The sequence below is a fragment of the Andrographis paniculata genome, unplaced genomic scaffold (assembly GCF_009805555.1).
Source record: "Andrographis paniculata isolate CXL003 unplaced genomic scaffold, ASM980555v1 Contig54END, whole genome shotgun sequence".
Lineage (NCBI taxonomy): Eukaryota > Viridiplantae > Streptophyta > Magnoliopsida > Lamiales > Acanthaceae > Andrographis > Andrographis paniculata.
In genome coordinates this window covers 955,761-971,601 of record NW_026137589.1, presented here as the reverse complement: position 1 = coordinate 971,601, position 15,841 = coordinate 955,761, and the positions used below count along the sequence as shown (strand labels likewise).

Here is a 15,841-nt window from a genome sequence, read left to right as displayed (position 1 = left end):
TATATATTGTGCCATCCGCTCATGTCCTGTTCACTCGACCATCACTGGCACTTCACTGTTCACCTCCGCTCCGCTCGTCTCCGCTCATTTTACCGCTTTCAGTAGAGTAAAAACTTGGATCCGCTGCAAAGCGGGTCCCTATACTGCATTTTCTCGCCGCTTTTACAAAATCTACACTTGATTTGAAATTCATGACTTAAAATCCCTATGTTCAACCTGGACATTCACCAGTAAAAGAGTATAAATAATTGTGATAGCTACTCAGGGACTACAATCGAAATATTTTACTATATCTGACCGCCTTCTATAGTCATTCACACTTTGATTTTAAAATATAAAATTCACTGTGAATATATACAAATTACCCATTACAAAATTTTTGTTATCAATAATACTAATAATCTGAAATTTTGCAGGGCTATTTTGGGATTAGATTGTGCCTTTAATTCCTTATTGGATTATGTCATCCTGCTGATGTTTATTGTAGTTGCGATTAGGATTAAGATTATGTTGGAATTTGGATTTAGTTTAGATTGGACTTAGTTGTCGAATTTGTATACATAGTTGGTATATGATTGGTGAATTGCGAACTGTCTAGGAGATTTGAGTAAGATGAGTTATGAGTTTATTTCTTATGATGATTTTAGGATTAATCGATGATTTAGACAAGACACGAACAACCTCCAAGATCTGATTGCAGGCTGTGTTGGATTGATTTGATTTGAGGATTGATAATTGAGGGCATTCGATAAAAATCTGCATACAACAGCTGCTAGTGGTTGCAAAATCTGAAATTTTCAGATTCGTTCTGTGGTGAATTGACGCTGAAGAGGAGTCTGCTTTGAAAATTCCGAAGCAATAAGACTTATGTAACTTTGAAAAGGGATTTTTACTGTCTTTTATCTCTTGAATTCTTTGACAAATAATATGACTGTATCTCATCTTTCGCTGTTGAAAATAATGTTTGTTTTGATTGCAGTCCTTCTCGAACTTACTCAAGGTTGTTCGAGGGCGAACAATAAGTCATGTGTGAGGAGGGAAGTCATCGGCACCACCAAAAATTTTTAAAAAAATCTGGCTGCAAGACATGAATCAGGGAAGTTCTTGATTCCCTTATCGATTATTTATGCCAATTCTAGTCATTTTTCACGTTCATTCTAGTCATTTTCATTTAATTATGTCGATTGCATTTAGTTACCGTTAAATCTACTAGTTAGCATCCAGATTCCTTCCAAATCCCTCCATACATCTTGATGGCCTTAGGAATGAAGGCCACATGCGTTCGATACTTGATAGTCCTGGGCATTTTACGGCTAAGGACCACGAGCACGGTGTTAGCCTTCCTCTCAATGATTGCATACATTCAATATTCGGTAGTCCTAAGTCCCATTTAGGCCAAGCAAGGCTTTTTGGAGTATTTGCTAGAACTTTAAGATGATTTTTATTCTCTTATCAACGACAATCGCTTGATTTTAAGGGCGCAACATCGAAAATCATAAAAGGATTTGAAACCTTGCAAAAAATGAATTCCAATACATAAAATAATTATTTAAATTCAAAATTTTTACTATAGGAAATCCAAACCCAAAATTAGAACTCCAATCAAACATAAAATATCTTTTGATATTACTTCCATACCAACAAAATACAATCACGACAACACACTCGTCTTTATCTAAATTTTATTTTGCATCTTGTTATGATATTTGGTTAGTTTTGATGCGGTATTTAATAAATATTCAGTCTGTTCATTCGGCATTTTTAGATGAATTGATTTTTTATTTTTTTTGTGGTATGAGGAATTGTGTTAGTAATATAAAAATAATAATATTTTGTATTGAATGATTGACTTTTTATGAGTAAATAATATATATTATATTAATGTGTGTGTATATTTATTTTTTTAAATATTATTTATAGGAAATTATTTCATTGAAAAATATTGAGTGAACGATCCGTCTTTTAAAATATACTCACTTCTTTTGCCAAATACAATTAAAGTGAATATTCTTTTAAAATATACTCACTTCTTTTGCCAAATACCGATAAAGTCAACATATTTTTATAAAATGGAAATTTTATATTTTAATAATATATAGCTAATAGCATTTTTTATATGTAAAAAACCTATTTTATACTATTCCATTCGTCCCATTTTAAAGTATCATTTTTACTATTTTTGTTGGTTCGATTTCAAAGTATTCATTTCTCTTTTTTAGTAAAAAAATCATATACTAATACCAAAATATCCTTAACTTTTATTTAAATTACAAACGTACCATTACACATACATTTATTTTTTACATAAAATCAAGGGCAAAAAAGTCAAATTTCTTACACACTTCCACTCATTGATAAAATTATATTATTTGCTAATCTTCTACCAACTTCAAATTGCCACTTTCAAAAGGGATGGACGGAGTATATTATAGTATTTGAATTTGATATAAAACTATTAATTAAAAAATATATACATTTAAAATATTTATAATAAACAACAAAAAATATTATAATAATTACTTTTCGAACGTATTTGTTTTGTAAAAACTACAAAATATATTTTCTCAAAATAATTAATATATTACACATATTTATTATTTTTATATTATCTATTGGGGAAGTGATTTATCGAACAAAATACATTCGAACACTTTAAAGGGCCAACTCCCGACGCGTGGGCGGTTCACAGTTATAACTACGTTTCAACAACGAAAAACAATGCAGAACATAAAACAACAATAAGACAAGGTGTTTGTTGACCCGGTTCGATTATCAACCAATCTACATCCGGGGATACCAATCTAGTAGGAATTCCACTAACCTGATTAAGGACACAAAACAACCACAACTCATTTAACTCTAATGCTAGTCATGGCTAACCCAGGAAAATACCTCCTAAGGTTCTCGTTGCTACAACCTCGTACTAACAACGACCACATAGCAGAGAATTCCAGAGCTTGATCATTCCCTCCGGTTGGAACTCCATTAATTCCGAACACCTTCGACCTCTCCGGCGAATTTTTCTGTCAAAAACTCATTCAAAACTAAGGAGAATCGATGTGGATAGATGGATGAGAGCTTCACTCAATATTATTCTCTCTAAAGTATGATCTCCAAATCACACATTACCAATCTTCAACCCTATTTGGTTGAGTAAATCACTCACATTCCTGGAATAAAAGATTCCACACTAATTTTCCTTTGCACCGTAATGGAAGGAGTGAGTTTCCATATTTTGATCTTTCCTCAAATGTCTTTTGTCTTTTAGAAAGTCTTTGCTGTAGAAATTAAGACACCATTAGTTCATATGTCAAAATAACTTAGGAGAATTTCCATTCACATTCTCCCTTTTTTTGGCATATGAAACCACGAATAAAAGTGCAGAAATTAACCTACTCACGCACTCAATCATCAAAGAGTGAGTCCAACTATTACATGCCAACAAACATAAAAAAGATACAACCAGCCATCACATTGATATGGTTGTAATCACTTCGGACTTCCAACGAAAAAAGTAACAACAGATAAAATCAACAATCAACAAAGCAGACAACATCAGAACTTGGCAAACTCCCCCTGAAATATGATCTCCCATTTTCCTGCATTATTACTCCCCCTTCGTGGGAGCAGATGACAAAAAGAACGAGTACCTTCAATTTGCTGAGAAATGGTTGCAACAGCAACTTTATCACCGTCACCAGCAACTGTTCCAACAATATCATCAAGAATTTCAGTTGCTTCACAAATAATTTCACTTGTTCCATTTTCACGAATTCCTTCTCATTTGGTCCGTTGAAAAATGCTTGCAACAACAACATCAACATCAACATCAGCAGCAGCACCAAGATGAACAACAACAGCAACTTCGGTTAATTCGACATCAGATTTGTTGTAGCAGCAACTTCGCAGCATCAACAATGATTTGTGCAACATCACAAGGCCTGGAAATTCTCCAAAATCCAGTGTAGGACTGAAATGTCCTCCACGTCGAATTAATCCATAACCAAAACATCAACCATGATATCAAATGTGACTCTTGTCATTGCTCAATAAAAGTCTCTTTGCAACACTTCTTCTCTTTGGATTTTTCAAAAAAAAATCTTTTCAATTTTTTTTTCATTCTCCAATATTCACCAAGAATATCTCAATCAATATAAATATATTGGAGAATTTATCAAGCCCATGCATGCAGATCAGTTAGGGCAGAAGCACATACCAAGGTCTCTTCGAATTTTTTCAAACCGATCGTCGTCGAGACTTTTTGTAAATATATCCGCCTTCTGGTCAAGTGTTCCAACATGTTGTAGATCACAGATCCCCCTCTCCATCAAATCTCTGATGAAGTGGTAACGGATGTCAATGTGCTTAGTTCTCCCATGTTGGACAGGATTTTTAGATATGTTGATGGCGCTTGTATTATCACATAGAAGAGTGAATGAGTCTTGATCAATTCCGTAATCCTTAAGCATCTGACGAATCCACATCGGTTGGGCATAGCAACTCCCAGCAGCAATGTACTCCGCCTCGGCAGTGGACAGTGCAACTGAATTTTGTTTATTTGAATTCCAGCTTATAAGGTTGTCTCCGATGTAAAAACATCCACCAGTTGTGCTTTTTCTGTCATCACAACAACCTGCCCAGTCTGAATCAGTAAAGCCAATAAGGTCAAGGTTGGACCTGTTCGAGTACCACAGTCCAAGCTCTGTTGTCCCTTTAATGTATCTGAGAATCCTCTTAGCAACCTTCATATGAGATTCCTTCGGTGTCGATTGAAATCTTGCACAGACACCCACACTGAATGAAATATCTGGACAACTGGCAGTTAAGTATAGCAAGCTGCCAATCATACTTCTATACAATTTCTGATCGACTGGTTTTCCATCTTCATCCTTTGACATCTTATCGTGTTGTCCGAGGGGTGTTCTAACAACCTTTGCATCACGAAGCCCGAACTTCTCAATCATGTTTTGAGCATACTTCGTTTGGCTCAGAAAAACTCCATCAGACAGTTGTTTCATTTGTAAGCCCATAAAATAGTTAAGCTCTCCCATCATGCTCATTTCAAATTCAGCCTCCATAAATCTCACGAATTCCTTTCTCAAGAACTCAGTCGTTGACCCAAACACAATGTCATCAACATAAACCTGTTCAATCATCATATCATCCCCTTTTAGCTTAATGAACAATGTCTTGTCTGTTGACCCACGAACATACTCCTTCTCGAGGAGGAAATTGGACAGTATTTCATACCAAGCTCTTGGAGCTTGCTTCAATCCATAGAGAGCTTTCCTTAGACGATACACGTGATGAGGATGAAAGGGATCTTCAAATCCCTTTGGTTGTTCGACATAAATCTCCTCCTTGATCCATCCATTGAGGAATGTTGTTTTCACATCCATTTGAAATAGAGTGAATCCTAAAGAGCATGCAACAGACACCAACAATCTTACAGCCTCTATACGAGCAACTGGGGCGAATGTCTCGTCGTAGTCAACACCTTCTATTTGTGTGTATCCCTGCGTTACCAATCTCGCCTTATTTCTGGTGATATATCCCTTTTCATCTTACTTGTTCTTGAAGATCCACTTGGTTCCAATCACGTTCATATCTGCAGGTCTCTTCACCAGATACCAAACTTGGTTTCTTTCAAATTGGTTCAATTCATCATGCATGGCATTGATCCAATATTCATCCGAAAGGGCCTTATCAACTGTTTTTGGTTCCACTGTAGAAACAAAGTAGTTCAAACCAAATAAATCTTTGAAGTTAATCTGTTTACCTCTAGTGACGCGTCCACCTTTTGGATCACCGATGATAGCATCTGCAGGATGGTTTTGTGGTATTCTAGAACCATATTTTCTCACTTCTGCATCATAATCAATCTCTGCATGTTGTCGGTTGGTTGCAGTAACATCTGTTGAACACTCTGGTTCTGACCAGTCGAATCTAACTGAACTTTCAGCAACATCACTGTCACCAGTCTGATATGGTTCATTCTGAATTTGAGGAATATTCTGCACATTTGAAGAATTCTGAATCACTTTGGTAGGGATGCCATCATCATCATCATCACTTGGATGTATAGATTTCTTTTCTGAAATAGCATCATCGAATATCACATTCACGGATTCCATCACTTTCATTGGTTCGATTGTTGTAAACTCTGTAAGCCCTTGAGTTCTATGAGTATCCAAGAAAAATTCCATCATCTGAACGAGTATCAAATTTATGAAGATGATCTCGATCCTTCATAATGTAGCACTTGCACCCAAAACTGTGAAAGTATGAAACATTTGGCCTTTTACCATTCCATATTTCATATAGTGTCTTCTCTGTGTGTGGTCTGAGATACACTCGATTGACGACATAGCAAGCTGTGTTCACAGCTTCTGCCCACAGAGACTTGGCAACCCCTTTGGCATGCATGATCGACCTTGCCATCTCCTGTAGAGTACGATTCTTCCTCTCAACTACTCCGTTCTGTTGAGGTGTCTTTGGAGCAGAATATTCATGTTTGATCCAAGCCCATCACAGAAAGTAACAAATCTCTTATTTTCAAATTCCTTCCCATGATCAATCTTTAACCTATTGGTCTTTGATTTCTTTTCATTCATGAGCCTTGTACTCAATTTCTCAAATGCATTGAAGGCTCCACTCTTTTCACGCAAGAAATCCACCCATGTATATCTGGAAAAATCATCAACATAGACAAGAATGTATTTTTTACCCCCAAGGCTACATACGTCGACTGGACCCATGAGATCCATGTGTAGTAACTCCAAACACTGGTTTCTTGAACGTTGTTCTAACGACGGATAAACAACTCTCTTCTGCTTTCCTCGACCACAGTCACCACAGGTGGTGCTGGGCATTTTCGAAAATTTGGGTAATCCTCTGATAGCTCTTAGTTTACTGATCCTCAACAAATTCTGTGGATTAACATGACCCAACCTGGTGTGCCATAACATGGTTTCATCATCCTTCAAGATCAGTGCTTCCATCTTCGGGCATTCCAGCAGGTAGCAGTTATTCTTTGATCGTACACCAGTCATGACTCGTTTCTGCTCAGCATTATACACTTCACAGGAGTCCTTTGTAAACTTTACATGCAAGTTACCATCACAGAGTTGGCTTATACTTATCAAATTCGTACTCAATCCTTCAACAAAGTATACCTTTGAAAGTCTTGGAATTCCTTCTTTCTCAAGAATGCCATATCCACTGATTTTCCCTCTTGCACCATCACCAAAGATAACATCACCGCTTCTGTCTTCAACAAAGTTTTTCAGCAACCCTTTTTGGTTCGTCATGTGTCGAGAGCATCCACTATCAGAGTACCATCAATCAGCTTGTGTAGATTCTTGGCTCGACAGAATCACATTACATTCCATTTGCTTATGATCCTTCTTAGGAATCCATACCAGTCTGACTTTGATGTTCTGCTTCAATCCTTCTGTAGGCCATCGAATGTTTCTCCTTCTCATTACATCCTTGATTAACTTGTAACATCTCTCAACATGTCCAGGAAGTCTGCAGTAGTTGCAGTCAGTAGGTCGAGATGACTGTTTTCCAATAACCTAATTTTTTATGAACTTTCCAGTCTCATTCTTTTTCTTGTTTCTTTCTGGTTCCCGAGTCTGAGCAGGTGCTGGTTTCTTCCCTGGAAGTGGAAGTTTGACATCTGTTAACAAACCACCCCGCACAGATGCAGTGAGTTTGCTGTGTGAAGATTCACAAAATCCAACTCCTTTATGATTACCAAAAGGTTTCCCAATTGATAGTATTTCATCCAACTTTTCTTTTCCTTTCCGAAGACAATCATTCTCATCTTTTAGCCTCAAATTTTCATTTCTCAAAGCATCTGATTCAGTTGATTTAACAACAACATCCTTCTTCAGAACTTCGATCTCATCTTCTAATTTATCATTCTGGGCTTCCAATCGATAGATGGTATCAAGTAGCTCTTTGTTCTTCACCATAAATTTCTTTTGCTCTAACGCCATCTCCTCATAGGCTTCAATCAACTCATCAGCATCAAGTTCTATGGATTCCTCTGAAGCTTTATCAGTAGAAACACCATCATCTTTAATAGATTCAGATTCATCGGCCATGAAAGCAACAACTTCATCATCTTCAGCTTGTTCCTCGACACAGACAGTTTCCTCTTCATCATTGTCACTCCATGTTGCTTGATATGCTCTTTTCTCCCTTTTCTTCATGTCGGACATTCAGACTTGATGTGACCGATTCCTCCACATCCATAGTATGTTGGCTCTTTGAAAGATTCAGGTTTAGGGGACACAGTGAACTTCTTCTTGAATCCACCATCAAACTTCTCTTTTGGTTTGCTGTAATTTGATGGTTTCTGTTCAGAATATTTCCGTTGTGAGCTAGAAGTACTCACACCTTGATAACCACCACGGTTCTGAAGCTTCCCATATTTCATCTTTGCTGCACGTTTCTCACTAATCATCCTTGAAAGTTTTCGACTCAGAAATGCCATTTCCTCATCAAATTTGATCAGCTCTATGTCCTCCACACTTAAGGCCATGCTTTTTGGAGTTTCATCTTCAAGATAATTCATTTCATAGCTCACCAATGTACCATATAATTCATCCAATGTCATATTTTTCAGCTTTGGTGGTTCATTGAGCATATCACCTTTGGCCTGAAATTTTTTGTGAGACTTTTAAGCATATTCCTCACCAGCCTCTTTTCTTCAACTTGATTGACAACATCCATAAAGCGATTATAGTAAACAACGATTGTTTCGTCCTCATTCATCTTCATTCCTTCGAACAATGTCTCCACATGATCTAGTTTAGATTCTTGGACTTGCGCTGAACCTTCGAATGCATTTTCTAGAATGTCCCAAACTTCCTTTGCAATTTTGCAGTTTGATATAAGCCTTTGCTTGAGTTTCATCCACATCATTAAAAATCGAAAATAGGGCCTTCGAGTTTGCTATTGCAGCAGCTTTTCATTCAACGTCCATTCTCTCTTCGGTTTCTTTACAAGAGTAGTAACACCATCTTCATCTTGAATGGGTTTCATAGGATGAGACCATGCACACTCAACAACATCAGAAATGTCTTCACCTTGAAGCATCAGAAATGCTTCCATTTTATTCTTCTAACTTTGGTAATTTGTCCCATCGAACAATGAAGGTCTTGATGTTGAACGTCTTTCCTTACTCATGTCTGCAACTGTGACCAGATCTACTCAACGAATTAGAGAACACTACTCTGATACCAGATGTTGGGGAAGTGATTTATCGAACAAAACACATTCGAACACTTTAAAGGGCCAACTCCCAAAGCGTGGGCGGTTCACAGTTATAACTACGTTTCAACAACGAAAAACAATGCAGAACATAAAACAACAATAAGACAAGGTGTTTGTTGACCCGGTTCAATTATCAACTAATCTACATCCGGGGGATACCAATCCTGGGGGAATTCCACTAACCAGTGCTGATTAAGGACACAAACAACCACAACTCATTTAACTCTAATGCTAGTCATGGCTAACCCAGGAAAATACCTCATAAGGTTCTCGTTGCTACAACCTTGTACTAACAACGACCACACAGCAGAGAATTTCAGAGCTTGATAATTCCCTCCGGTTGGAACTCCATTAATTCCGAACACCTTCGACCTCTCCGGCAAATATTTCTATCAAAAACTCATTCAAAACTAAGGAGAATCGATGTGGATAGATGGATGAGAGCTTCACTCAATATTCTTCTCTCTAAAGTATATGATCTCCAAACACACATTATCAATTTTCAACCCTATTCGGTTGAGTAAATCACTCACATTCCTGGAATAAAAGATTCCACACTAATTTTCCTTTGCACCGTAATGGAAGGAGTGAGTTTCCATATTTTGATCTTTCCTCAAATATATCTTTTGTCTTTTGGAAAATCCTTGCTGCAGAAATTAAGACACTATTAGTTCATATGCTAAAATAACTTAAGGGAATTTTCATTCACATTATCTATACAATTTTTTATACTTTAAATACAATATTTTTCTTCAAAATATTTCACAAAACTAACACACCCATAAAACTTATTAATTATTTACTTTCAAACTAGTGGCCATATGAACACATGAATCATGGATACCTCATTGATTAAATTCGATCTATCTTTTTCTCTAATGGCAAGTGTTCCCCAATTATTTTATTCACTCATTCAGCATCGCAATCATTTTAGCATTTTAAGTCTGTTTCTATAGAAAATTTTAAAATTTTGAAGAAAAAAAATAAAAAATTCAATATTTAATATGATATTTTACAAGATAAAAAATACTTTAATTTGGATAACAGAATATATATATATATATAAATAATATCTTCTCCATTAAAATAACTTGACATAATATGTATGATGATAATGAATTAAACTTGTAGTTTGGTTGGTTGGAAGTCTGTGTTGGAATCTTTTTGGTCGACTTCAGTTTGATTATGAGGTGACGACACTAATTCTAATCCATTATTCTTCTTCTGCTGCTGCTTTATCTCTTTGTCTTTTCCCCAGAGCAGAATATACAGTCCCACAACTATGGCAACTGATCCCATCAAGCTGCACCACGTTTCATTACAGGACAACATCAGCTCGCCTTATAATTTGCTAAAACAATCAACCAAAATCATGCATTTGATTTTATTTGATTTGTTTCGGTGTATCACCTTCCAAGATGAAGTTGCTCGTGGAGGACCGGGACTTCGAACGCCGCCGACATTATCTGCACGAGCGGGCTGAAAGCCGCCGTGAACACCGGCCCCTTCTTCTTGACGCACCATGTCATCCCCACGAAGCACAGCCCCGACCCGATCATCCCCTGCATAAAAACAATGTCGATCAAAAAGGGATCGATGTGTTTTGTAGGGAGGGGGCGAGTGATGACTGTGAAGTTATTAGTTAAATCCTGCGGATTCCTTTTTAGTTAAAGTATGACTTATTTGGTTGACCTGATTTGCAAGCTATTGAGCTCGGCCCCATTTTATTAAAAAAACAAAAAAGACACAAAAAAGCGCATAATGGGTGCGTCGTGTTGAATGCATTTTGGTTTTGTGATTAGAACTTACGGCGTAAAGGGCAATGTAGATATCTGTTTTGTTCTTGAAAATCCATACTGAGAGGTCCCTTTGGAATGAGAGGCCTATGATTGCCGATTGTATGGCGCTGAAGAACGTCATGATAGCCGTGCTCGAGTATTGGCACGGATACTTCTTCCCGATATAGGATTGAAGAATGAACCACGATGACCAACATATTGTGGCCGCAAAAAGGGCCAACGAACCGATCGCCCATCTTAACCTTACAATACTAGGACTTATCTCTGTATAATGTTGTCCCGTTGATCGGGTAACTTGATCATCTTGCGAGAAGTGGAACAAAGGAATCCCTTTATACGCCGTGAGCAAGATGGCGCCTCCGAGACAAATCACCGCGCCAACAACTTTGGCAATTCCGCCGCTATGATTTATGTCTACGCTCTCCAAACTGTGGCAACAACGAATAGTAAGTCCTTGGTTGAGATCGATTAGGGAAGGAAGCGATTATGAAGACAAGAAAGAAATGGTATATAAGATCGTACGCACCGGAATGGCAAGGCCATGAAAAATGTGACGACGGGGACCATGTTGAGGAAGGCGCAAGAGAACGTCGCGGAAGTGTATTCGATGCCGAGAAGGAAGAGATATTGCGTCACTGAAGCCCTACAAAAGCAATGCATTTAAAAAATGACCGATAGAAAATATCATTCTCTATAATACTTATAAAAAAATCAGAAGAGACGATTGATGATCCAATATATGGTTATATTGTTTTGTAAGTAGTCGAGTAATAAGCAATTCAAAAACTTACCCGATGATCGCGCTCACGAAGAGCTGCCACAATATGGTTCCGGTGAGCTTCGGCCTCTTTCCCCTGCCACCACAACACCAACTTAACTAATAAGAAGAAGTCTTCCATTGCTACGTTAAGAAACAAAACAATATCGTATCACTGATTCATTCATTTGGTACTAATCATTATTCTTAAACGATTGTCTCACCTAAAAGTTTAAACTCGCAGTACATGCATCATTAATTACACAATCCAACCATCATTATCAAATAAAAAAAAATCGAACCTTTCCAAGAAGTAGGCCAAAGGCGACAAAAAAATCGCGGAAATCGCCTGTCGAAAAGTGATGAACACCAAATGATCGGTCCCATTGCTCACGATTTTCTTGAGAAGTATATTGGCAATGGCAAAGGCAAGATCGATAGTCATGAGAACCATTACAGGGTACCATGAGACAAACCTCTTCATCGTCATTTGGTGCACTTTATTAATTAATTAATTAGCTTGTAATAACGACGACGACAACAACAGCAATTCGTTGCGTTAGTAATAATTACATGAAATCAACAAAAAACAATCATGGAAGAATAATTAAGACATCTGCTGTGCTGCTGCATTATTAATACAAAAACATGAACAAGAAAAAGAAGGAGAGGTGGGGGACACAGAAAGAACAGTAGTATCTTATCAAGTACACATTATTCTTTCCCCACAATACAAATCTGAAATTTATAAACAATGAGGGTTTCGATAAGAACCGTTGATAGAGCTTTTTGGTTTTCTTGAGGGCCATGATGCATGATGGGCTCTAATTTTATTTAATTTGCAGATATATTTTAAAACACGTGAGTCAATTAGCACAGTGAGCACCATATATGTTAATGTATGATTCGATTTGTGTATATTTAGTCTGAAAAATATGCATCGTTTTTTCAATAATTTAAAAATTGATTGAGATTTACTTTTACTTTAAAAAATATTACACAATTTTCTATTTTAAAAAATATAAACAAGTCTCATTCAAATTTTAAAGAATTATATTCAGAATTTTTTAAAATACGAAAAAAAATATGATTAGTAATTTCAAATCATAAGTGAATTACATGTAATTTTGCCTATATATATAATTTTTTTTTATGAACGTGGAGAGCAGTGGATGATGGATGAATGCGTTTGCACGAATTGGGCATCTAATTCTGCTTTCTGCAAATTGGCATAAAGGTTATGATCGCCACTGTTGAAAGTTTCTCCAAATGGGTCAAATCCTGATAAAAGTTTGTCTGCCAAGACTTGTCACACGTGGCAATACCAGGGATTCTTGCGAGTTGGGTACCTCTGAATTATTTATTTGTTTATTTTGTTAACAGCATAGAATCAAATGGATTAACATTTTCTTTGTTAGTTGGAATATAAAACTATAAAAGTACAAGGGTTTTATGATTTTCCAACCACCATGTAAACTATAGAACATGGGAAGAAGATGAAGTAATTAGCATTGGCAAATTAAAACGAAGAGTTCGAACAAGTAAAACAGAAGAAAAAAATATTATCTTGATTTGATATTTTATTAAAGATTAACATATTTAAAAGAGTTTTTCTATTTCCATGTTCATTGGGTCAAATCGCGTTATCATATCTAAGAACACTAATATATGATAATGTATACGGATGACTACATAAATTACCCTATTTATTTTTATTTTTTATAGGTGCAAGTAGGTATTGTTCTTTTGTCCAACTATGCGAAATAGTAATATTATGGGAAGTATGTTTAAATTTGTCAATTGTCTTGTCAGTTTTACTGATAATTTAAAGAAGAAGAAGCATGATGACTCACTGAGAAGAAGAAAAAATTTGGAAAGAAGAATAAAAAGGAGAACCTCGTGGGTCTGTGGCCTAGTATGTGTAATTGTGTAAATGAATTGATTAGAAAAAATTATGTATTTTATAATAAATAATAATAATATATTTATAATTAATTTTTTTTATATATTATCAATTTTTCTTAAAAATAGAAATAATATTAATATTAAAAAATAAATAATTATTAATAATAACTCAAGAATCAGGCATTGAACATCTCTTTCATAAAAATTGTGATCTGGTGGAAAGAAATAATGTTGGATGATCACTGGACCGTCATTCGCGAAGGAAAAGGAGGAGGAAAGAAGAAGCATGATGGCCCGTGAGAAAGAAAATAAAAAAATGGAAAGAAGAATAAGAAAGAGGAGAATGTGGTGGATCTCTGGCCACTGCGATGTGTAATTGTGTAAATAAGTTAATTAGAGTAAAATTGTATATTTTATAATAATAATAATAATATATTTATAATTATTTTTTTATATAGGGAAAATTGCAAATAATATTCTGTATGTTGTCCAATTATTATTTTTGAACATTTTTTTTTCATTTTCACCATTTAGGACATTATGTGTATTCCACATATTATTTTTGCCCTCCGGCGCCGAAAGAACGCAAGTGACCGTCACGTGCCCTTATGTAGCATGGCCGGCGCATATGTGGACGCTGTCGTTGCTGTGTTGTCGTCCGCGTGGTCATCAAACATGTGACATAGAATTATTTTTTTATTACTTTCGCAATTTAGGATATTAAGTGTACTCTAAGTATATTTTTGCCCTCTAGTTCCGAAAAAATAAATTGTTCTAAGATCGTCGGATAGATGAGGTGGTATCAATTTTTTTTAAAAAAAATTGTATATTTTTTAAAAATTTTAATTTGGCCCAATTGGACAAAATTGCAAATAACCAATTTGACCAAATTGAAATAAAAAACTTAGAACAAATTATTTTTCCGGCATCAAAGGGCAAAAATAATACACGAAGTACACATAATGTTCTAAATTGCGAAAGTAAAAAAAAAAAAAAGATAATTTCCACGTCACTTGTCCAACGACCACGCGGACGACAATACCGCAACGATTGTGGTGTCCACGTATGCACCGGCCATGCCACGAAGGTGCACGTGACGGTCAGGTGCGTTTTTAGGGCATCGGAGGGTAAAAAAAATGCCTGGAGTACACATAATGTCTAAATTTTGAAAGTGGAAAAAAAGTGTTCGAAAATAATAATTGGACCTGCTATATTTTTTGCAATTTTCTCAATTATATATTATCAATTTTTCTTAAAAATAAAAATAATATTAATATTAATAAAAATAAATAATTATTGATGATATTGAAAAATAATAATATTATAATTTTAATTTTAATTTATATTTTCAATTTTATAATTTTTTATTATATAATCATATATAATTTAAACTATCTTATCTAATACACCAATATTTTCATAATTTATTTTTATTAAATTTTTAATTTTAAAATTAATTGAATTACTTACTAAATTTATTAATTTAATTATTTTTATATTGTAACATTTTAATTAATTACTTATTTTTATATAATAAACAAATAACAAATATTTCTAAATAAAATTAAAATTAAAATTAATTATCTTTGAATATAATTCAAATAAAAAAAATAGAAAATAAAAAAATATATTAAAAGTGAATATATATATATATAAATCGATCGTTTAAATCGTAATCGGTGGTTTTTAAACCATAATTGAAATCATCAAACTGTAATCGAAACTGTCATTCGAAAAATTCGATTTCGGTTTGATATTTTAACTAACCGTAATCGGTGGTTTGAACCGTTGGGCAAGTCTAATAGGCACATCTACTGTCAGTCATAATGTTTTTGCTCTAATCTTATCATTTTGCCTGATGTTATATATGTTTGTTTTATATTGAGACTTAGAATAATACAATACATAAAGAGTATTAGAGTACTAGTGTATATATATATATATCTAAGATAGACAATACATAAATAAAATACATATACATTACATACTTAAAAAGCTCGATATAATACAATATACAACACAATTATTGATTTGCAGTACAATAAGTATCTTCATATAACACAATATAATACATAAATACAGAGCACACTTCTAT

At 35.0% G+C, this 15,841-nt stretch overlaps 1 protein-coding gene across 1 annotated transcript; it reads right to left on the bottom strand.

Moving 5' to 3' along the window:
- Positions 1 to 10,329: 10,329 nt before the first annotated feature.
- Positions 10,330 to 12,533, bottom strand: LOC127255826 (WAT1-related protein At3g30340-like). Its single transcript, XM_051281577.1, has 6 exons — positions 12,144 to 12,533; positions 11,876 to 11,938; positions 11,611 to 11,727; positions 11,095 to 11,512; positions 10,696 to 10,847; positions 10,330 to 10,588 (listed from the first exon to the last, which is right to left on the bottom strand). The coding sequence occupies exons 1-6, from the start codon at positions 12,329 to 12,331 to the stop codon at positions 10,405 to 10,407; spliced, it is 1,122 nt and encodes a 373-aa protein (XP_051137534.1). The 5' UTR covers positions 12,332 to 12,533; the 3' UTR covers positions 10,330 to 10,404.
- Between the last annotated feature and the right edge of the window lie 3,308 nt (positions 12,534 to 15,841).